This window comes from Cottoperca gobio, chromosome 11, assembly GCF_900634415.1.
Source record: "Cottoperca gobio chromosome 11, fCotGob3.1, whole genome shotgun sequence".
Taxonomy (NCBI): domain Eukaryota; kingdom Metazoa; phylum Chordata; class Actinopteri; order Perciformes; family Bovichtidae; genus Cottoperca; species Cottoperca gobio.
Genome location: NC_041365.1, coordinates 16,995,733 through 17,019,577, shown reverse-complemented (window position 1 = coordinate 17,019,577; position 23,845 = coordinate 16,995,733). Strand labels below are relative to the sequence as shown.

At 40.0% G+C, this 23,845-nt stretch overlaps 1 protein-coding gene across 5 annotated transcripts; it reads left to right on the top strand.

The window, feature by feature from the left end:
- The first annotated feature begins 808 nt into the window (after window positions 1-808).
- Window positions 809-23,845, top strand: eya3 (EYA transcriptional coactivator and phosphatase 3). 5 transcript variants are annotated; one of them, XM_029442589.1, is made up of 19 exons: window positions 809-942; window positions 7,561-7,665; window positions 8,808-8,857; window positions 9,647-9,741; window positions 9,811-9,885; window positions 9,992-10,046; window positions 11,072-11,181; window positions 11,434-11,571; window positions 11,746-11,831; window positions 12,791-12,968; window positions 13,539-13,708; window positions 14,142-14,225; window positions 14,332-14,421; window positions 15,248-15,306; window positions 15,429-15,589; window positions 16,396-16,510; window positions 16,858-16,979; window positions 17,090-17,190; window positions 18,364-23,845. In XM_029442589.1, exons 2-19 carry the CDS (start codon window positions 7,609-7,611, stop codon window positions 18,442-18,444), a joined length of 1,827 nt encoding a protein of 608 aa, XP_029298449.1. In that variant the 5' UTR covers window positions 809-942; window positions 7,561-7,608; the 3' UTR covers window positions 18,445-23,845. The 5 variants fall into 5 exon arrangements, with proteins under 5 accessions (XP_029298449.1, XP_029298454.1, XP_029298450.1 ...); XM_029442590.1 differs by having other exon boundaries at window positions 838-942; window positions 7,558-7,665; XM_029442592.1 differs by lacking the exon at window positions 809-942 and adding an exon at window positions 1,084-1,205.

The following is a 23,845-nucleotide window of genomic DNA, read 5'->3' as shown; positions in this document are numbered from 1 at the left end:
TAATTAATTAACTCATAGTTTGGGCTGTAATTGATCTACTATTTAGAAATAAACCTTCTAAGTTTTATGTTTTTTAAGTTTGTGATTCCAAACCAATGTTTCATTTGTGCCCATCTAGCATTGGAATATGCTTCTAGCTGATCTTAAAACTTTCACAGACTTTCATTATTTTTACATGCTGCAACAACAAAAAAAAAGATATTGAGCAGCCAGTCGTATCAACCTCAATTTGACCATGATTTAAGTTATTTAATTGTAAGATATTGCAATTTATTAGTTGTACTAGATGAATGTACTGGTATTTATTTATATGTTGATGACTGCTTGTAAATTTGTCTGTATAATTTTCAGTGCGAGACTATAATGGTGTTACAATGCGTGTTTTTAGTGTCTGCTGATTGTTCTGTGTGTACCTGGCCTAAGGCCAGAAAGAAATAAGCTAATAGCTAAATCTGGCATCAATCATCTCTTCTCATTTTAAGAGGTTTTGTTTTTTTTGTTCATGGTCCTTGTTTAATAAAGACAAATAATAATAATAATAATAATAATAATAATAATAATAATAATAATAATAATAATAATAATAATAATAATGATGATAATAATAATAATAATAATAATAATAATAATAATAATAATAATAATAATAATAATAATGCATTAACAAACTGTTTTCTAAACGTGTTCTACAATTTGTTTTGACGCATGAATTTATAGGAAGATGTTTTCAGTTTTTTTTTCTCACCTGTGTTGAGGACGTACCGCCACACCTGTCGTCCTCCGTCGCGCCAAAGAAAGGGCTACTGTGAATCAACATTCTGCACATGCGCAGTAGGCCTGACGAAAACTTCCTGCGAAATAGTGCTCCCTAACAACAGACAAAGCTTGTGGATTCAGTTAAAGACGCTTAATTAAAAGCGTTTCTCGTTCACTCCTTCAATGGTAAGACTGAATTTGATCATTTTTGATGTGTCGGGAGTATTTGTGTTGTGATGAGCCTCCCAGTTTGGGTGAAACGGCAGTGAGATGCTTTCACACGATGCCATATCAATACCCACTCCAATGGCTGCTGCTGGTACCGACTAATTTATGGAGCGGAAAACTTTCATGCCCGGGCAAAACTAAGTAACTCACAGCCAGCTTAGTTATTTAACCGCCATTAACCCCAGGCAAGGTACCTAGCATGCTTGTTAAATCCAGATTGGGTGACACACTCTTTTTTATTATAATGTAGGGTATATTGCGTAAATGTAGCGACTCCGTTTGCTAACGTTAGGAAGCTAACGTTCCTGTTCAAAAGCTTGCACGGTGGCGTCTAAATGCTGGGGTGTTATGCTTAATTAGTGCCTGTTATAGCTACTCATAGTATCGGTCAGTCTTAGTTGCCTATATCTAGCTTCTTGTGTTGACTGTGCAGATTGTTTATTTATTTCTGCGTTTTAATTATAAATTAACACTGCACCTTCAAAGCACGGTAAACGAGGTGAGTCCGTTTTAAAAGACTGGTCGGGTGGGTTGCCAACATCGCAGCTGACCCCTGCCGCACTGAGAACAGTCCACCCGGGATCAGTGGGCCCTCTCCCACCCCGCATAGAGAGAGTCCATGGTCCGGACAACGGATGTTGTAAAGCTCTTGGCCAAAACGGCGAGCCACCATCAGCCGCGGCTTTTCAAATTAGAGCTGGTCGTAGCTAGTATAAAATATTGAAACATAATCATCATCCTCATCATAAATGAAACATCATCATCATCATCATCATCATCATCATCATGGTTACAGTAGTGTGAAGGCAATATGCCTAATGTATACAATTGATCTTAACATAGATTTTTGGGTGTACGCTAGTAGTTGTAGCGATAGTCCCTCCAGTGTTTGTCTAGTCTAGATTTAAAAGCATTAGTGGACGGGGCTGTCACAACGTGGTTTGGTAGAGAGTTCCAGTCATTTATGATTCAACTTCAATCGAAACAAGTAGTCCTTGTCTGCGAGGTCAAGTATCAGTCGTGTGGTTCTACATTGGACCTGTTCCAAGGCGTTTATCTGGTACTGCTTGCTTGGATTCCAAACTTGTATAGCAATACGAGGGTTTTTCTTTCCAGATGGGTAAAAGATCGTCGAATTATCCCAAGGACTTTGTTAGCCTTCTGTGCAATATTGTCGACGTGTGCCTTGAAGTTGTTGTCGATGATGACACCGAGGACTCGTTCTTCGTCCTTTTCGAGTAGGTTGACTATACTGCCAGTGTCGTCTGTCATATGATAGGTGAAGTCTGGATGTCCTGTGCCTAGCCGGATGAGTATACATTTCTGTGGGTGAAATTTCATTTGCCACTGGTGGGCCCACTTGTCCGGGTTGTCGAAGGTCATTCTGTAGCTCTCTGCAGTCGTTCATTGATACAAGCTTTCTGTAGATGATGGTGTAGTCCGTGTATATCTGGATCTGGCTTTTTACAGCAAGTGGTAGGTCGTTTATGAAGATCACAAACAATAGCGGACCGATGACACTGCCCTGAGGCACACCGCTAGTCACCTATCAAGTTTGAGAGAGTACCATTTACAGAAACTCTCTGTTTCCTTTCTCTCAGGAATGATGTCACCCACAGTCCTGTAATACCATAACTTTCCATTTTCTTGACTAGACGCTGATGCGGCACTTTGTCGAAGGCTTTTTGAAAGTCTAGTAAAATTGCATCAATACGTGATCCCTGGTCTATGATGTCAGTCCATGCATTTAATGTCTCCAGCAGGTGTGTCGATGTTGAGCGTCCCGGTACAAAACCATGTTGGTGTGGTGTTATTATATCATACTGGGAGAGGTGAGACATGATGTGGTCACGGATAATAGTCTCCAGGATCTTGCATGCCACAGATGTGAGGCTTACTGGTCGGTAGTTCAGTGGTTCGGATTTGGCGCCCTTCTTGTAGATAGGACTGATAGTTCCAACTTTCCAGTCTTCAGGAACTTCACCATTGTCAACCGACTTTTGGTATATCATATGTAGTGGTGTTGCGAGTTCATTGCAGAGTTCCTTGAGTATTATCGTGTGTATGCCGTCCGGACCTTGCGATTTGTTGGGCTCCGTATTCTTCAACAATTTCAGCACCGTCTCTCTGTCTATCTTCAGTGGTTACATGTTAGGGACATTATCTAGTCGGGCAATGTCAGGAATATTGTCCTTTTCCACGGTGAAAAGATCTCCAAATCTGGCATTCAGGCTGTTCCCTTTTGTCCTTGTCTGTCTTTGCCGTAAATGTTGTGCCGTCTGGAAGACGAGTCTCTAAATCTGGTATACGGTTAGAATATGGCTTTGTCTTAGTCTTGATGTACCTCCAGAAAGCTTTAGGGTTCACTGCCGTTTCTTGGGCTAGGTTCCTCTCAAAGTCCTGAACAGCTTTTCTAGTGGCAAAAGTGATCATTTCGGAGAACTTATTTACTTGGACGAGTTTGACTGTTGTCTCGGTAGATGTTACAGATTGATGAACGTAAACGCACATTCCTCGTACTTGATTATTTCCAACATTTGTATACAGGGTGTAGATATTTGAATCAATTTCAAGCTCATTTTGTGTGACTTTATATCTACAGTTCTTTGGTAATACCTCCGTTACACAAATTATCGAGGGCTGATGAATTGTCACCGTAGTATGGAATTCCTGCCGCTTGTTCATCAGACAGTCTGCGTTCGTATACATACAAGTTAATTTATTTACATCTTTCAGGCTCCTATTTACTGGATGTTGACTGGCTCGGCCGCTCGGGTAGGGCGTCGAACCACCTCCCACCTTCTCACCTGCCAACGGGCATCCTCACCCTGAGCCTCCGCCTGGGCGTTCCTTCTTCTCGCCTCGTCTCTGAGTTGCTTGTCGACCGATTGTTGAAGTGGTGTCAAAGTCCCGCTTCAAGTACAAGTTTTTTGCTGAGTCGTTGTTTGAAACAGAAAGTCGTGGTGCTAGTTTCAGTAGTTCTCTCTGTTGTACTGATGAATTAAGTTTAATCCTCAATGGTCGTGGCTTTGTCGCATCCTCCGAAATCTTGCCTAGTCGTGTCACATTTATAATTTCCGGACGGAAGTTCAGGACAGATTTGCAGACGTGTAAAAACCTAGTGTGGTCATCGTCTTTTCTTTCCTGTGAATTGTTATGGGCGCTTTCCTCGAAATTGAACACAATTACGTTGTTGTCTCTGAAGCCACGCTCGTCGAGATCTTTTGCAAATTTATTCGATAGTGATCGGGTGATGGAAGTTTCTATCTCACCTTTTAGAGATGCTGAATTGGCGGCTGGCTGATGTGTTTGTTTATTCAAGTCTTCGCAAAGTTTAGTACACTCGGCTGTCTGTGTCGTTAGATCATTTTTCAGTTTGGACACTTCTTTGTGTAATTTGCTAATGTCGCTTTTGTCGAATTTGGTATCGATCTTCTTGTTTATGTCCTCAATCTCAGAGCGAAACTGTTCAAAATAGAACTTAAATCTATCTTCTATGAGTTTCTCAGTGGTAATAGTACTGCGGACTTTGGTATCGCAGGACGAAGAGAACCAATGTAGATCTGGGCTAGATTTCATGACTTCATATTTGTTGTCCGAGAAATTAATGCATTTTGTATACCACCATGTCTCACATCGCTCAAGGGACATTAATTTATTGTTTGGATCAGAGAATACAATTTCACATACCTGACAAGTGAGTTCGCTTGCAATTGATGATGAATCTGAATCATTAAGCGTATCGTTTCCAGATAAATTTAGTGCCTTACTATCGTCATCTAGATCGACTGGAGTTAGACAGGCTGTGGTTGAACTATTTAAAATATAAGTATGTGAGTTAATTTATCATCAGTGCATCATCCAGTGGCCTTATTTCCCTTCAAATGTAATACTTTTTTGAGTTCACTTGCATAAGATGATGTTATGTCAGTTAGATACATGTCCCAGCCGTGAGGGAAAGGCCAATTGGACAAAATGAGGTTAGATCTTATCCCCTCCGGGCATCTATTGATACAACAGCTTGCACCTGAGCAGCTAATGCTTCTGGAGAACACTGCACATTCAAAGCACGGTAAACGAGGTGAGTCTGTTTTAAAAGACTGGTCAGGTGGGTTGCCAACATCGCAGCTGACCCCTGCCGCACTGAGGACAGTCCACCCGGGAGCAGTGGACCCTCTCCCACCCCGCATGGAGAGAGTCCATGGTCCGGACAACGGATGTTGTAAAGCTCTTGGCCAAAACGGCGAGCCACCATCAGCCGGAGATTTTCAAATTGGAGCTGGTCGTAGCTAGTATAAAATATTGAAACATATCGATAATAAATATTTGAAACGGTTTTAACGCTCATATCGCAGTATCGATATACCAGCTGCGCCCCGCCAACGGAGCCCAGCGCCCAGTGCCCTGCCTGAAATACTAGGTGTTTTTTGTTTTTTTCTCGATTTAAAAAATAAATATATTTTTTTTTTTATTCACAACTCACTTTTCACATTGACAGGTGCTCTTTTATTAAATAAACTAAACTCTTATGATATTGATCTAATTTATGTGCTTTGAGCATTCACAAGGAGAGCTTCACTTCGTTTTGCGAAGGGCGGGGCTTCGCAGCTGACACACACACACACGTGCGCACACACCTACAGAGCGGAAGAAAGGAGAGGGGAGAACTAAATAGAACCCCCCCCCCTGGGGTCTGCAAGCTGCGGCTCAAGAGCCACATGCAGCTCTTTAACCCCTCTGTGGTGGCTCCCTGTAGCTTTGACAAAACAAAAACAAAACGTAGAACTAAATATTTATTTTTCTGTGTTTTTTGTTGCACAGTGGACAATCTTTCAAAGGGAACACCTCTTATCTTGGAGTTTGAGATGATGTATGCTATTTTTATTTTATATTTCGTCCACTAAAATATGCATCACATTCTGCTGCGTTGAAGGGCGTTTTTCCCTGCAGGTGGCACATGTTGAGTTTCAGAACCCCCATCTAACTCGGTATGCAAACCAAAAAAAGAAAAGTCTCAGAGGGAAATAGAGTTTAATTCTTCGCAGACAGATACATTTGCTTTCACTGCCAACGATGCTGGCTTACCCTGTGTGCTTGATATGTGGCAAGAAATTAGCAAACAGAAAATGTAATGTTGAAAGATATTTCAAGAACAAACATTCGTGAGGCTGTTGTGAATTGTTTAAAGCCAAAGAAATGAACACCACCTCCATGTGGATGATAACACACTGAAATGGAGATAATTAAATACAAACTGGCCTATTTTTTATATTCACTCTTTTTAAGCTATTAGGCTGCAGCTATACGTTTTTTTTATTTCAAAGCGGGCTACTTTTTTTTATTAATTTCATTTGTATTTTTTATTGTTTGTGTATTTTTATATTATAATAATTTTATTTTTATTTGATTCAACACATATGGGGAGGACTCAAATATACCTGCATAGTTCTGCTGTTTAATTTATTTCAAAGTAGGCCTAAACATGCCAGTGAAATTTGTCCTTCTCTTTTAAAGAGTTTGGTATTTTAAACGGGTGAAAATAGCAACACGATCTCAACAGTTTCCTTTATTGTCATTCTGCAATTTCATTAATGCAACAAATATAGTATAACTATATATTTAACTTATAAGCTGTGTTATCAAATGTGTTTTGTGGCTCCAGACAAATCTTATTTGGTGGAAGAGGGACAAAATGGCTCTTTTGATAGGGAAACACTGCACACACACCACTACGGTTGCGTGGCGCGGATTCTATTTAGTTGTGTGTGTGTGTGTCAGGAGCGACACACACACACACAGCGCCCTTCGCAAAACACAGCGGAGGAGAGAATGTGAATGCGCAAAGTACACACTGAAACGTGCAAATAAATGAGATAAACATAAGCGTTTAGTTTATTTAATAAAAGAGCACCTGTTCAATGTGAATTGCAAATATATTTTAAAAAGAAGAAAAAACACCTTGAATTTCAGGGGGGGTGCGGGACTCCGTTGGGGGGGTGCGCGCCCCTCCTGAAACAACGGTAGGGGAAACACTGGAGTTAGACAGGCTGTGGTTGAACTATTTAAAATATAAGTATGTGAGTTAATTTATCATCAGTGCATCATCCAGTGGCCTTATTTCCCTTCAAATGTAATACTTTTTTGAGTTCACTTGCATAAGATGATGTTATGTCAGTTAGATACATGTCCCAGCCGTGAGGGAAAGGCCAATTGGACAAAATGAGGTTAGATCTTATCCCCTCCGGGCATCTATTGATACAACAGCTTGCACCTGAGAAGATAATGCTTCTGGAGAATATGTTTTCGTTGAATGGAGGTGAGGTCACATGTAAATTGGCACGCTTCCTTAATCCCACAGCAAACACAAGCGTGGTGGAGACATTGGGACAACGTCAGTGCATGAGATTAGACCAGGGTGCACCACGCTGCCACCTCCCTGCTGATCACCCCTGCGATAGTGGCGGAGGAGGGATTTATCGATGAGCGTTTATGAAACAAGGGGAGGGAGAGTCACGTACATAAGGCATAACCCCCATTTATTCTGTGCCTTTTATGTTTTGTGGTTGTGTAAAGCAGGGTCCGGACACGCTTTCCAGGTGTAGAGAGTAGGCTGTGCGTGCAGACATGTCAGGTCGCTCTGCTGCAGAGATGGTCGACTCGCAGGAGCTGCCTGAACTGCCGGTGAGTCTGCACACGGTGACACATGACACAGAGCAGGGAGGGGGGGGAAATGTTTTTCTTTATTATCAAAGGGACAGTCATTGAGAGCAAGCTCTCTTTTTCAAGGACGCCCTATTACAGTTACGGTTAAACAATAGAAGCACCTAAAAGTTACAATATTCATCAACACAATATACAATAAGCAGGCCAAGGACATCACATAAGGTACCACATCAATTTGTAGAAAACGCATGCATTCACTCTGCTCGATTTCAGTCAAAAGAGATTTAAATGAATTGAAAAGGATTTGTTGGTCTACTTTGACAAGCTTTGTGTGGAGCATAGTATTTAAAACCTAGTTTCCCAATCCCAGTATTACATGATTTTCAAAGACCAAATAGTCTTTGGACCTAGTACAGTGTGAATTTGCTCTATAGTTAAAAAGACATGTAAGTTACCCAGGTAGTTTTCCAAGAAGTGCTTTGTCAATAAATAATTCAAACTTTTGTGAACAACCTTTTTCACAGCATAGTATATTGTATTATTATGGTTCTGTGTGTATCCACAATGTTTCGTTGATATAAAGTTGTATTTCTTGTGTCGAAAGAAAGAATACTTGCAACTCTGAGGGACAACTACTGTTCAAAAGTAATTACTGGGATCAACAATAATGATTGCCCGCTGAACGGGGGTAAAGTGCCGGCTGGCAAACTGATGATGGACGTAGCTAAGGAGTGAGCCATCTCGCTTCCTTCTCATCTCTGTTGAGAGTCGCACATGTGCAGTACCGATCAGGCACAAAAGACCAAGTTTATCTAAGTTTAAGTTGAGTTAAGTTTATCTATGATACACTTTGTCCTTGTTCTGATTAATTTATTTAAATGAAGATTAAACATGACAATTAACTTAAATCGTTGTTATTTGATAATCACTAATAAATCATTTTTAAAAATGTGTATAGGTGCAAATAAAAATTGACTTTGGGCAAATACATTTCTGACACGATGGAGCAGTATTTTTTATATTGACCTTCAGTTTTTATAATAGTGGCCTGATTTTATTTTCCTCTCTGGCTTTATTGGCTTATACTGAGGAAGAAAGATGCATATCACATTCCTGAAGCAGCAGAGAAAAATGTCTACCTTCTTTTTGTGTGTTTGCAGGCAAAGAAGGCTAAGCTTGAGATAGACGGTGGACTGGAAGAAGAGCCGAGGTTGGTCTTCAGTGGTTTTTGCGTCTGTTTCTGTTCTTTTAAATTGCTGCCTACTCATTCTGATAGAAAACCAAATTCTTGTTTCCAAAACCAAAAGTTTTGAATAGATTATTTTTTAAAGAAAGAGTTTCTTCATCATGTCGGTAGGTCTGTATGAAAGTCTTTTTATTTTTTTTATTTTTTTACATTTGAAGCTTCTATTGAGGTTTTTGAATTAAATGCATTTTATGACCTCATTACCCTAAAAAAGCAAAAAGTGTGTGTGTGTGTGGTGTTGTGTTGTGTGTGTGCCTCCCTTTGTGTGCAGCAAGCGGGAGAGCAAACAGCTTTTTGGCCGCAGTAAAAATGTTGTTTTTGAAAGGCTTAACGCCATTAATTATGAATTGAAGCATTATTACAGAGTATTTTGTTAGAAAAGAACATGTTGTGAATTCTGTAAACAATTACATCTATCTTTTTTCCTTTGGACTTAACAACGCGCTGGAGTTATTGGGAATGTTTGGAAGTCGGAAACACTGGAATCTAACTCTACAAATAGTACAAAACTGATCATATTAGTGAAGACGAATCTTTATCTGCAAAAAAAACATGTTGATTTCGAATTGGAATGTCAACTTTACGAATGAAGCTTCAAACTATTCGGTACTGTCCCGACCAGTGTAGATTGTTTTTTATGTGATGGTTGTCTCATCTTTTTTGCCAGATGTCAGTTTTATTATTTTATATGGCTTTTGGCTGGCAGTAGAAATTCTATAATTTGGCTATAATGTATTCTTTATGCTCTTCTAGTGATTTAGGCGACGATAGGAGTCCAGCTGCTGCGTTGGGTTCATCACAGCAGGAAGGCTCTTACTCTGCCCTGTCCACAGCCCAGCTCGATCCAGGTAAGTAGAACATGTGACAGCACTCACAGCACTGTTCCTGGAAGATATTGACAATTTGTTTGATTTTAGGTGATCAGGTGCAGTCGGACAGAGGGGCGGCACCTCAAGCATGCGATGACTCCATGAACTCGTATGCACATTCTGGTACGAACAGAAACACTGTCTCAGTTCTAAACAATACTCATTAAAGGTCTGACGAGAAGAAAGCTGCTCTTGTATGTCAAACTGAAACTGTTGTCTTTTTTAACAGCCACAGACTCTACAGCAACATCTGAATACACCCAACAGGTTTATCAAGGAAGCAAGTGAGTGCACTGCATGGAACAAGTGTGAATAACTTATCAATAGAGATGCACCGATTGCAATTTTCTTGGTGGATTTAGATTTGTTTAAAGTCTGACCTGCTGATTCCAATGTTCTTTCTTTATAAGAACTGTAATTGACAGCATACACATTTAAAAATAAAAATGCATATCAGGAAATATTCTATCCTCTGTATGTATGCCTATTATATTATAAAAGATAATTTTTTGGGCTTTTTATGCCTTTTAATGATAGTACAGTTTTAAGATTGGGAAAGGGGGAGAGAAGGGGATGACGTGCAAATGGCCACATGTCTGAAATCCTCTTGTTCCTCAGGACTCTTCTGCTTTCCTACAGGGTTCCTGCGGATCCTTCGGAAATCTTAAAAGGCATTGAAATCATGAAGCTAAAAAAAAAAGGGGGGTTAATTGGTATTAATGACTTAATTCAATCTTTTTTTCCGAAAGTCTTAAAAAAGACCCCCACCCTAAGACTTGAGTCATTGCAATTTAAAATAATTGATAAGATTTATTTATTAATTTACCAAAAGCTTCTCGCAAAAAGTCATAAAGATCAGGATCGCAGAACCAACAACACTCAAGAACATATTTTGTTTGTGGCCGACATTAAAAAAAGTATTAAATCTAACTTTCCTTAAGCTGCAGGAACGTTCCTCAGTTACTTCCAGGCCTGATTTGTAAGCAACACCTCTGCATTTGCTGTTGCCTCTCCACAATATTAGGTGCTGATTTCACTTAGATCAACCCTGGATATTAACTGCTACATAAAGTGCATTAAAGGGTATTTGCAATTTATTCCTACTTCAGCAAGTATACATGTGTGACTAAATAGCAAATGTTACTGTCAAAGAAAATGGGGTTAAATACTGTTTTTGTGTTGCCAACTAAATTTTGTGCACCAATACGTATAACTCTAATACGATTGCTTAAAAAATATCTATTTTTGACAACACTAGCACCTGCAGGTTTTTCTTCAAGTACTGATTCTCTTGCTCTTTTTCTTTCAGCCCAGCAGTGACGTCGTACACCAACCAGGTGGGCTTTCCTCCTCTGGCCCAGTCCACTGTGTACTCAGCCTTCCCCCAGACAGGCCAGACCTACGGCCTCCCGCCCTTTGGTTAGTCTCGGCTTCTACTCTAACAGCCTATTTTAACTCTCTGCTCACTAAAAACTAAGCATCACACCTTTTTGTCACTCTGCTTTAGAGGCCTTACTGTGCTTTGACGCTGTGGAATCGATTTGCTTTTGAGCTCTGCTTAAACATTCACATCTTGACTGAAGGACCTGGTTTCTTAACTTTGCCCCATCTTCAATTATCCACTCGCTGCTTCTTTCATTTTCTGCTTCCATTGCTCTCTTTCATCTTCAGGTGCTATGTGGCCAGGCATTAAAACAGAGACAGGGTTGCCTGAGGCGCCCTCTGGTGGCCAGCCTGGGTTTCTCAGCTTCAGCACCGCATATACCTCAACCCAGCCAGGCCAGCTGCACTACTCATACCCCAGCCAAGGCAAGCTGCAACCTCACTCTGTCTCACAAGATAACTCTGTCGCAGTCTCTTCAAAGATGAGAAAAATAAAGAAGATCTTGCAGTGGCACAGCTCTGTCTTCCTCTCTTGTTAATCACTTCAAATACTTTTATTTTCCAATGGCACAGTTTTAGTTGAGCTCTTTCTGTCTCCAGGCTCAAGCTTCACAACATCCAGTGTGTACTCCAGCATCCCTTCAGCGACAGCTGCCACCACAACATCTCCCACAGTGGCCCACCAGGTAACGACAAAACTCTGTCTCTGTGGGTTAATGTTCATTCATTGTCTATTTGTAAATCAAATGTATTTTTTCTTTTATGTTAAGTTATCGAAAAATGAAACTCGTTTGTAAACAAAACATTGACTATTAATTACTTACATTTTCTACAAAAACTGCACTAAGTTACAGGACCTTCTCTCACTCAAACAAATCTCAAAGTGAAAGTGCTCCAGGTAACTGGACCAATACAATCCACCTGGAAAGGAACTGCAGTATATCCCACTACATCATGTTTGATCAGGTTATCTTTCCCAGAAGAAAACGGATGCAACATATCTATTTAACACATCTAATGCCTTCAAGTAGGCTACTCACCAATATTTGAAATGGTTACATTTCCAGTCTGATCTCGAGCGCACAGCTAATAGGTTTAGCGTTTGTTTACAGGACGTAACCGTCCACAGTGAATGGATATTTGTCATGCATGAGCAGCTGTCTGTTAAGCCGTCAGTCTTCTCTCTCAGAGTGGGATAAACTCCTCAATCAAAAAGCATTTTATATTACTATGACAATTATCATGAGCAAATATCATTAGCTGTATTATGACTGCATATTTTTAATACGGTAATTTAATATTTCATTTCTTTTTTTCTTCTGTTTTATTCTGCAACTAAAAGGAAAATGTAAAAAAACCAAATTGAATTGTTATTGAAGACATCCAATATTATGATAAATATGGCGGCACCCTTTGGGAGTAAGTACAACACGGGAACCTCGTACCCCGGGGATCATTTATCTAAGTTTCCATCTCTGGGGTTGTCGGGCTTAACTTGCTTATTGACACAGAACCTGATTTCATTACAATAATGGTGAAAGATATGAGAAGTGTTGGGAAGCTGGACATTATTTATGCATAATGTTTGTTTTGTTTTTCCACCAACCTTCTGTTGATCACATTGTTTGTTTTAAATGTCCTCCAGGAATTTAGCAGCTACAACTCTCTGGGACAGAGTCAGTTCTCTCAGTATTACGCTCTGCCTCCCAGCTACGTGCCTGCCGGGCTGCCCAGCAGCGATGACCACGGTGCCGCGGTGGGAGTGGCCGGATATTCAGCTGTAAAGTCGGAGCAGGCCGCCTCAGCTGGACTGCCTCCCAGGGGTAACTTCAGTACTATGAGTTCTATTATTTAATTTGAACATTAGAGATTGTGATGGCTGTTTTATTATTAAATAATAATTTATTAAACACTGTGTTTATTATATTGAGTATTCATATCCATTCATTTGAATTCCTAAAATACTAATCTTTGCTCTTGCCTTCAGCTTCACAGCTTGGTTACAACATCATAGTAAATCACAATACATACAATAAATAGCACAACATGCACAGTACAGACGACAAAAGCAGACATGGATTCACACTGGAACCACTCTGGTGTTTAGGAATTTAGCAAAGTTATTGCATTTGGTATGAACGACTTTTTGTAAAGGTTCTTGGTTGCTGCAGCAGCTCTATAGCGTCTTAACGGGGGCAGTTTTATGAATTACTTAAAAAGTGGATGAATGGGATTGGACACAATTTATCTGACTTTTAGTTTTACCTGCATTTTATATAGACATCCCAGTTACATCTGCTCTTTCCCATCATGTTTGTAATTCTGGACTGTCTATCTTTGTACTTAAGTCTTAACAGAAGAAAGGTACTCATTTCAGACTCTTGTGTATTAAGATGCGTCTCCACCAGAGAACCTCCCAGCAGGTGCGGCCCTCCCTACCAGTGTGGCTCTCCCCGCCGGAGCCCGAGATCAGGACGAGGTTGGACGCAGGAACTCTGTTGGCAAAGCCAAAGGGAAGGGCAAGAGGCCTGATAGCTCCCCGCCTGCTGACACCGACCTGGAGGTAACCGAGTTCTTTGCACACATGAACAAAGCATTAAGTGGTTGTTGCCCTGTCTTTAGCTTAGCAGATTGTTAGAGTAGATCGACTTATTTTACAATGCGAAGTGGGGGTGTCGCAAATTATACTGGTATTGACTATAACCTTGATATAAAAAAAGAAATCTTGATATGTTAACAGTACACATACCATAATAACCCGTTGGCAGATGTTAGGCCTTGTGGATTGCACAATAAACAATAAAGTTAAAGATGAATTTGACTGATAGCATTGCTATTATTTTATTTCACTATGTTTTAATTCTTCCATATATATTGCGATAATATCGTTAGTTAATTATTTTGGCCGCAAAAAAGGTGTAGTGAACGTCTGATATCGGGACAGCCCAAATGCAAAGTGCGATTATTCTATAATAACTTTTCTTTGCTCTTTTTAGAGAATCTTTCTGTGGGATCTGGATGAAACCATTATTATATTCCACTCACTGCTCACGGGCTCCTACGCACAGAAGTTTGGCAAGGTTTGTTTCTGTACATAAGCTAAATGTTTGAGCATACAACACAATTAGAAAAGGGCTGACACTGTTTATTGTATAAAGGATTTATTGTGGGTCTGTGCTTGTTCAGGACCCAGCAACAGTGCTGAACTTGGGCTTGCAGATGGAGGAGCTGATCTTTGAGCTGGCAGACACTCACCTCTTCTTCAACGACCTGGAGGTACAGTGAGATGCATTCAGACTGGTGTAGCCATGGCAGGGAAGACGGTCACAGCAGCTGTTACAAACCATGATTCATGAGAAACTTTTCCTATTTTCCTATATCCATTTTTACAACTGTAATTAAACTAGAACATTTTTCATGATCTCTTTTTAAGCTTCCTGAGTTCTCGAGAAATTCTTGCACAGAAGTTACTTGGAAAAGGTGGCGACACAATGTTACTGCCATAACTAGGAGGGCTGTAACGAATAGTTTGAAGCTTCATCCATAACGTTGAGATTTTAATTTTAAGATTGAGGGGACTAATTGTCTGACGTCATTCTGTAGACCAGAATGTGTGCACCTCTGGAGAAAGACTTTCTGTTGATTTGTACTTTGTTAGAGTCTGCATGTTTGCAATATGTTGTCAGAAGGTTGTGATGTAAGTTTTGTTTCTTTCTTCATAAGCTGCATATGTGTCCCAGATATGCATGTGCAAAATTGCTGCAAAGCTTTGTTTTCTTTGTATGTCTAGTCTGTTTAAAGGTGGTATTTCTGCAGATAATAAACTAATATGATCAGTATTATACTATCTGTAGACCTAGATTCCAGTGGTGGCTGCGTATGATTGTGTGATCCAAACATTTCCAATAACTTCAGAGCAATAAGCCCAAAAGTCAACGGTTATTGAAAAAAGATAGATGTATAATGAATAATTCATCAAATTCACAAATATTCTGCTTTAATCCATATGTGTTGGTGTTAAGCCTTTCAAAAACAAGTTAACAGTTAACAAGTACATGATTATACAATGTGTAAAATGAGAACCCTTTTTGTTTTCTTTAAGGAATGCGATCAAGTCCATGTTGAGGATGTTGCCTCTGATGACAATGGGCAGGAGCTGAGGTGTGTTATCCTGTAGATGACGTACAATATAAAGTACATGACTTCCATACTTCCACATCATGACTGGGAAGCAGATTTTTTTCCCCCCTCATCCAAACAAAAAGTGTTTCTTCCTACTTTAGTACCTACAACTTCTTGACTGATGGCTTTAATGGTGCCAGTGGTGGCGGTGCATCAGGAACCACCACGGGGGTCCAGGGAGGCGTGGAGTGGATGCGGAAACTGGCCTTCCGCTACCGCCGGCTAAAAGAGATGTACAATAACTATAAAGGGAATGTTGGAGGTAGGTTTGCATTAATAATAATTGTTTTCTTGAATACCTGGAATTTAAAATGACAAATGATATAGTGATTCATCCACCTGTTATGCGCATTTATTTTCACTGTTCGCTTAAAAAAAATCTGAAAAAACATTTTGCTGAGGTGGAAAAGTTGGTGTATCGATAAAAGCAAACTACAACAGATGGAAACAGATTCAGCAAATAAATGATGGCGTACATGTGACTTCTGCTCTGCTGAAGGATGTGAAACACAATCGCATAACGGGAGTGGATGGAAACGAGCATTCATTCATCTTTTTTCTTCTCCAGATAAAACAAAAATGAATCTGATTAAAATTGTGCAATACACTTGGGGGGGGGAAACATGGCGGCTACAGGCTCTTGGAAACCTTCTTTAGTTAAAGTAAAAAGACTCCCAAGTCAGTAGACCGTGTTCAGAAGCTCTTTCTTCTTCTTCTTCCTCCTCGACTCTTGTGTGTCATGATTTTAATTGCCTGTTTTGAGTGCGTTTGTTTTCCTTGGAGCACGTGCAGCCATGTGACAACAGTAAAATGAGTTAATTAAGCCCAATATCCAAAAGGAAGTGAACACGCGTATCTTATTTTCCTTAGTTTATTCTGGCCGTGTCAAATACTATGTGTTCAGCCCAGTGGCTAAAATAAAGCACCAAACATTAGAAGGTGCATCACTTCAGACATTTGCAAACAGTTAATAATGTTAGAGTTCTATGTTTTCCCTGATACACTGATCGTTGTATCTACATCTTGTGGTGTTGAGGTTGTACACTCACTGCTTGTTGTGTCCCTTAGACTTGTTGAGTCCTATGAAGAGGGAGCTGCTTCTCCGGCTTCAGTCAGAGATCGAGAACGTTACAGACGTATGGCTCAGCACAGCACTCAAGTCTCTGCTGCTCATCCAGTCCAGGTCTGAGCAGACGTTATTATTGTTTTGCTCTAGTCGTGTGAATAATTACATTAAGGTGTTTGACATTAGCGTTAAATTTAGGAATGCAGTGTTTTCTCAGTAGCCCAAATGAGTTGAGTTTTGAAAGACCATGTTTATGTATGATGATGTAACCCTAGATGCTGTTTAAAAGGATAACAGTATAAGCTTGGCTGTGATTGTCCTGTGCTGAATTAGTTTTGAAAAACCTCAAAATCCATGTTTTATTTAGCTAAAACTGGCATCAAAGTGTAAACAAGTCTGTGCTCTGATGAATCTGGAGCCCATATTTATGCATGTATGTCTGGTATGTGATCGTCCACCATCAGGGGGAAGTGTATGAATGTGTTGGTCACCACCACTCAGCTGGTTCCAGCTCTGGCGAAGGTGCTGCTCTACGGCCTGGGAGACGTCTTCCCCATCGAGAACATCTACAGTGCCACTAAAATAGGTACGTAGGAAAATATTAAGTACCATTCATTCTTGTCTACTGTGAGAGAGGAGGAAATCATGTTCAGATGCTGCTTATGTTATGTAATGTTTTCTTTTCCTTTCATGCAGGGAAAGAGAGTTGCTTTGAGAGGATCGTCTCTCGCTTTGGAAAGAAAGTGACTTACGTGGTGATAGGTGACGGTCGAGATGAGGAGTTTGCAGCAAAACAGGTACACTTTTAAGTTCTCACTTCCCCTGACCTCTGCCTTCTTTTCTGTTACTCAAACTGCTCGGCATGTCCTCAGAACATTTGAGAAACACAAATAAAGTCACTGCGACTTTAGCTTTGTGTGTTTTAGGGTTGGTGGTATATCGATATCGTAGTGGTTACCAATGTCACAACATGGTTTTTGCAATGTCGTCATTTCTGTGATGAACGCATACACATTTTGGTTTAGGCACACACACACACACACACACACACACACGAGGGAGATCTACTTGCCACAAGATCCACGTCACACAGGTTATACTGACTAGTGTTATGTAATGTTATGATGTCAGTAGAACTATCAACAGATAATTTTCACTGTCTACTTTTGCACACAAAACATGTGTAGCTGTGCTGCAGCCGAGCTCATGGCCCGTGTGTGCGTTGCATATTTTTCAAACACTTTCTTCATGTGTGTTAAGCAATACAGTTCACTCACAACTCAAAACAGCAGCATGGCTGATGATACTAACTCTGACAATAAATCACATCACATTTACTAACTAACCTACAATATGGGGGCAGGCTCCTCGTCCCAAAACACATGTGGGCCTTTTTATCTCATTTTCATTAAATGTGTTTCAGAGGAATCTCTGTGAATTGAGACTCGTAGTGACCAACCCAAAAAAACAACAACTCAGGGTGAAGTTATGTTTCTATTATAGAAACAAAGTTTGTTTTTTCTTTTGGTGCAAGAAAAAAGCTTTTTCCAGCAATTGATTATGGTGATATTTTATATATACATGCAGTTCAGATTCAGTGTACGTCCCATTCTCGTGAACGCAGAAGCTCTGGAGGGAATTTGATTTTAGATGTTGGTGTTCAAAAGCCACTGTGACCAATATGCTAATTCTAACAATTTCACACAAACGTCTAATATGATAAGAGGCGGTAATTCTCTTTTTATGTCTGTTGCTTTTTTTTTAAACTTTTTATGCTGCTGGCTACAGGACTCTCTTGTAAAATATATATATATATATATATATATATATATATATATATATATATATATATATATATAATGGAAATCCAGTTTGATTAGCAAGTCAGTTGTCACTACATTTACTGCTGAGTGTTAGTTTCTGACTCACTGTTGTGTTTTCTTTGGTTGTGTCTGTCTCCCTGTCTGAAGCACAATATGCCTTTCTGGCGGATCTCCACTCACGGCGACCTCGTGTCCCTGCACCAAGCGCTGGAACTGGATTTCTTGTAAAGGAGGCGGCGTTTGAATGTCGCACACTAAAGGGAAGATGAAGTTGTCGTCCTGTCGGGCTGCGGAGTGACATTATGTGAGAAAACCCTCCACAACCCCCGAACGACACAAACTTGCATATTAGAAAATCTGCCCTGACTTGAGGACTAATGACTCACTGTGTGATGTGTGATGGAAACATACTGAGGCGGACTTTGGGTGGGAGCTGACTGTGAGAAACAGACTGGATGCATCATTCGGCTGAGTTTAGGTTCCTGACGCCCAGCACTCCCTCCTCTACGGCAGCTAACCTCACCACGGCTGAAACTGGCACTGATTTGGACACAGAAGGGAAGATATCCATTTTTTTTTCCTCCTCTTTGGTCTCTTCTTCTTCTTCTTCTTCTTCTTCTTCTTCTTCTTTTAAGTTTCAAAATGTCTTGCAGTGAAAACAATCGCTCTAATTGTTCATTCTCTTTCTGCATTTAAACGACCAAAGGGCCATTGTTTATTGGCATTCTCTTTAGTTGTTGTAGCTTTTTATTTAGGCTCTGTGTAACTGAAAGATTAATATCAGAGCAGTTTTTTTTATCTCTTCTGGGTTGTTTTGCACTCGTACAAAGACTTGAAAGCATAATTTTGCAGAAGTTACTTGACAGTCATCAAATGATCGCACTATTCGCCTCCCATGTAACCATTCAACTATTTAACACGAGGAACCAGATGAGGTCAAAGAAATCTTGGTCATGACCTCCCCTCCTGACCCAACCAAACCACGCCACCAGTCAGCTGCCGGACCTCCACTGTGTTGCAACATACATGTGTGTGTGATCTGAGGTCAGTAAGCCTGCTGGGAATCAACTTCTGACAAACCTGAGCCGGCTCTCCAACGCTCAGTAATACAATATGAAAGGTAATAAGCATAAACCAAACACGGATCAATTTCAACTACTGGAGTTCTCCTGAAGGGTTGTACGAGTAGACAAGAACCACATTTCCTGCCCCAGTAGTCCTCATAGTATTAGTAAGACTGCACGGGCATAGTCTTACTAATAAGACTTGAGCATAACGTCCAAATAAATACCTTAGCTGTCTCCCAAATCCATACTACATACTAATACTATACGCTATGTACTAGATACTAATCTGCATTAGGGCTGCAACTATTATTTTCATTATCAATTGATGTGATGATTCTTTTCTAAATGAATCGTTTGATCTGTAAAATGTCAGAGGGAAGTGAAAAGTGTCCTTTTCAATTTCTCCACGCTGACGTCTTTAAATGTTTTGATTTTAATGCGATTATAAAACGGAGAAAAGCAGGAAATCTCCGTATTTGAGAGGCTGAAAACAGGATTATTTTGCTTAGAATTAGTATGTGGTAAAGATTTGGGACACAGCTCGGATCTCCAAATTTGGTGAATTTGAAGGAAGAATGAAATGTTCCTTTTTTGGGATGAGAGCTTCGTAAACTCCATAAACCATTTAAAAACCTGTAGATTACCTGAAAAGTGCTTTGACACAAAGATACAAGCCGGGCTGTTCTTAGCTGATGATGTTATACTATTATTAGTATATTGACAGCTGATTTTGGGTTCCTCAGTGGACAGTCCTAAGTATCCTCGTAATCCCTTAAAGAGACTAACGTCCGTCAAATAAGCTTTAAAATGGTTCAGTTGAAAGTGGCACGATACATATTTTAATTCCAAATAATAGCGTGTTAAGTGTAAATCCAGATAACGTGACTCTGTAAACAAACCCTGAATCATGTTTTCTGTATATTCAGTGTTTGTAAGTCGAGGCAGGAGAGATATGAGAGATTGCAACGTGTATGGATCACAGAACTGGGCACAGCCTCTGTCTGAAGTGGCCGTTACGCTCAATCAATGTTGTTCTGCTCCTGCTCCTCAGTCTTTCTCCTGTACAGCGAGACTGATATGTCGCCGATTTTCTTTTGCTCATTGCCGATGTCGCTGTACATCTCAGCCAAGAGTAACAAGACACCGCGTCTCTGTTACATAATGTATCCAACCGAGAGCACCGACATGCTTCTCTCGTGCTGTTCAGGATGATTCTTGGTCACTTTAAAATCTAAGGGATATTTATCAAGTTTGGCCAACTTTCTGTTATATTTGGTTTAAAGGGAGAATCCTTGTTTATGTGCATCATGTGTCCATCAGTGTTGATGGTAAATGTAGTCAACTGAAGCAATTCATTTCTCAATGCGTGCTGTATTGACCGTGAAAGCTGAGATGTCCTGCTCACAAGTGCCTACATGTACCACGATGCACAGCATGCAAGCTTCTGACGCCCAGGGTCCCCGCCGGACATATCCTCTTGTGTTGCCGCAGCCTCTGGCTCTCTCTGCCGAGTCAGCTAAAGCAGCGTGTATGCTAAAATGTATCCTCGTCCATAACCTCCTCTGCACTCATATTTCGGGAAGTCACTGTTGGCAATGTAACTAGTTTACAATACAAACAAGGAAGTTCTGTTTGTGTGCCCCCGCGTCAGCCATGGCAGGAAGTGTCATGTTTACGGGTTGTCCGTCTGTCTCAGTCTCGTTAACGCGATATCTGACGAAGGCGAGGAGGGAATTTCTTCAAATTTCGGCAAATACATCCACTTGAACTCAACAATGAACTGATTAGATTTTGGTGGTCAACGGTCAAGGTCACTGTGACCTCGCAAAACACATTTTGTGCCATAACTCAAGAATTATAACAATTTCACACAAATAAAATGATGAAGTGATGACATTTTGGACAGAATTGGATGTAAACTGCAACGTAACTGGTTGGCAGAGGCATACAACTGCGAGGCGGTGGTTCTAGTTTACTCAACTTACAAGGAGGTTCTGTGTTTGAGCGTGCATCTAGAGCTCGCCCCCTGGCTACCCGAGGTGGAGTCACCTGAAAAGATGAGATAAGATAAGATGCAGGAAGAACAACAGCTTTTATATCTGCGAACTTCTCTCAATATATCGCCCACTGAGGAGTTTATTGAATTTATTTGCCAAAACTTCCCAGGATGCAGGATCTGAATTGGTTGAGATGGAAACCTGGCTGGTGTGCGTCTGTAGAGGCAGGAAGCTTTAGACGAGGTAATGCGCCCATGCTCTCAGCCTGACTCGGCTGATGCATTGTTAGAGGATCATAATCACTTAAGAGGTTTAATTTGAAGCGTTCCTTTTCTCTATGCATGTCATCCCAGGAGGACGGCAGTATACATGAAGGGCAAAAGAAATAATGTGTTGGCCGGTAGAATTATATTTTATTACGCTTACATGTTGTCATGATGTTGCTACCAAATCAGAATTGCTTTGTTAATGCAACTGAATATCAAAAAGGTCATTTACCAAAAAAATGAAATTGCATACTTTTGTTTCCAAAGACTCAGTTTTTCTAGTGAAATTGTAATCGCCTGACGTTCATCGTGTTAGTTAGTGAGAACTAGAGCTGCAACAAATGCTTAGTCTTTCACAAAAGGAAAGTCCGCAGTGCTCACAAGTTTAAAACGTGTATTAAAGGTGCACAAAAGTTAAACAGAAGAAAAGTCTCACATGGCTTTCTCATAGTGAAATTCTAAAAACATGGCCGATGCTTGGACATGTTGCTTGTGCAGCTCAAACCTTCTGTTTTGATAGAAAGAAGAAAAAAGGAAATCTGCAACTATTTTCATTATTTTAGCAAAAAGCCAAGATGATGTGCTTCTAAAGAAATCAACCATTTTCTGTTTGTCTTTGGCTCGTGTGATGGTAAAGGGAAATGTTTGGGTTTTGTGAAGCTGTTGGAACAAAGCATTTTGAAAACGTCCCTTTGGGATCCAGGAAAATTGTAAGGAGCTTTTTTTATTTTTACACATTTTTTTGACATAATGTTCAAAAGTCCTCCCAAAAAAACATTCCTGGAACTCAAGGTGACGTCTTTAAATTGCATTTCTGTCCGACCAATAATCCAAAAGCCAAAGATATTCAATTTACTATGATTGAGAAATAATATTCATGTCAACAGAAGTACATTTTTGATTCTTTTGCTTTAAGAAAATGACTCAAACGATTAATCGAACTTCAAAATGGTATGCAAACTAATCGTTAATTGATCTACTCTCTACTTAAAACTTTCAGATTATTAGCTTTGTCAAGCGACTGAAACCACAGAATTACTTGCACAGCTTTTAATTTACATCCACATGACAACCCACAACCTCTGAAGGCGTATTGTAACCCACAGAGGACGATGACTGTGCAATACATTTCTCCTTTGCTCATTAACTGATTCACTGTGTTAAAGGGATTTTTCATTTTGTGGACGTGAGAACAGCCGGAGGGCTCCATTTGAGATTTTGACTGAACAACACTGAGCCTGAAGAAGATTTCCTACTTACACACATGCAGCTTGACCGTTAAGAATGTTTATTTTTGTCTTGCGTGACTGCATATTTATATTGTGCCTTTTAACCGTCATCTGTATGCATAATCTCAAAGGGAAAGACTTTAGTACATTTATCACTGCATTGTTATATTATCCAAAGTGTTATCTTACTGCTTTTTTCTTTTTAAACTCAAGTGTTGTGTTTTGTCACTAGACTTTGTTTGATGTGATTGTCCTGTCTGCACTATATTTGAAAGTCCTCTTTCTAGAAAATGATAAAATCCACTGCTGTTTGAGCGAAAGGATTCAGATGGCTGACGCTACTTTGCCGTCAGTTGCGTTCTCATAATGTTTTAAAAATAATCTCAATTTGGAGTGAAAACGAATTTGTGTTTTACATAAGTTTACTCTCTTTCAACAATCAATGTCTGCTTTGTATTAGATTTCTGCTTCCTTTTGAAAAGGAGATTGCATTTCTTGCGTTGCTGTGAAGCGTTTGGCTTCGCTTTGAGACAATCCTCTAATACTTGGTATTTTAATGAAGATCACGTTACTAAAGTGCAAATGTTTGATTGTTCAGTGTCGGTGAGTTAAAGGCTCTTCTGTCAGTCCGCACACACCATTGAGACACCGTATACAACCTTTTGCATTTCTTCTGCTTGTTGAATGTGTTTCTGCGCCTTCACTTCGTCTGCATGTCATGTCTGTTTTTGAAGTATACCATGGCGGTTACATAATGACCATGAAATGATGTTAAAGAGCTATATTCTTCTGTGTCCTCTTTCTCTTTCCGATGCCAAATGCTGTTTTTAATTAGTGTGTTTTGTGTTTCTGTATTTCATCTCATCTTCAAGGACCTGTGAGGCCACATACGGTTACGTAGAGAGCCTGAATGTGGTCCTGTAAACTGAATACTATCATAATAATCTATGCTAATTTAATTACAATAATCCTGTTTCCCCCACATTAGGTGTTTGGGACCTCGTCACAGTCCTGTAAGGTGTTCCTGTATTCACTCAATACAGTGTAAATAAACTTTAACAAGTTTCAGA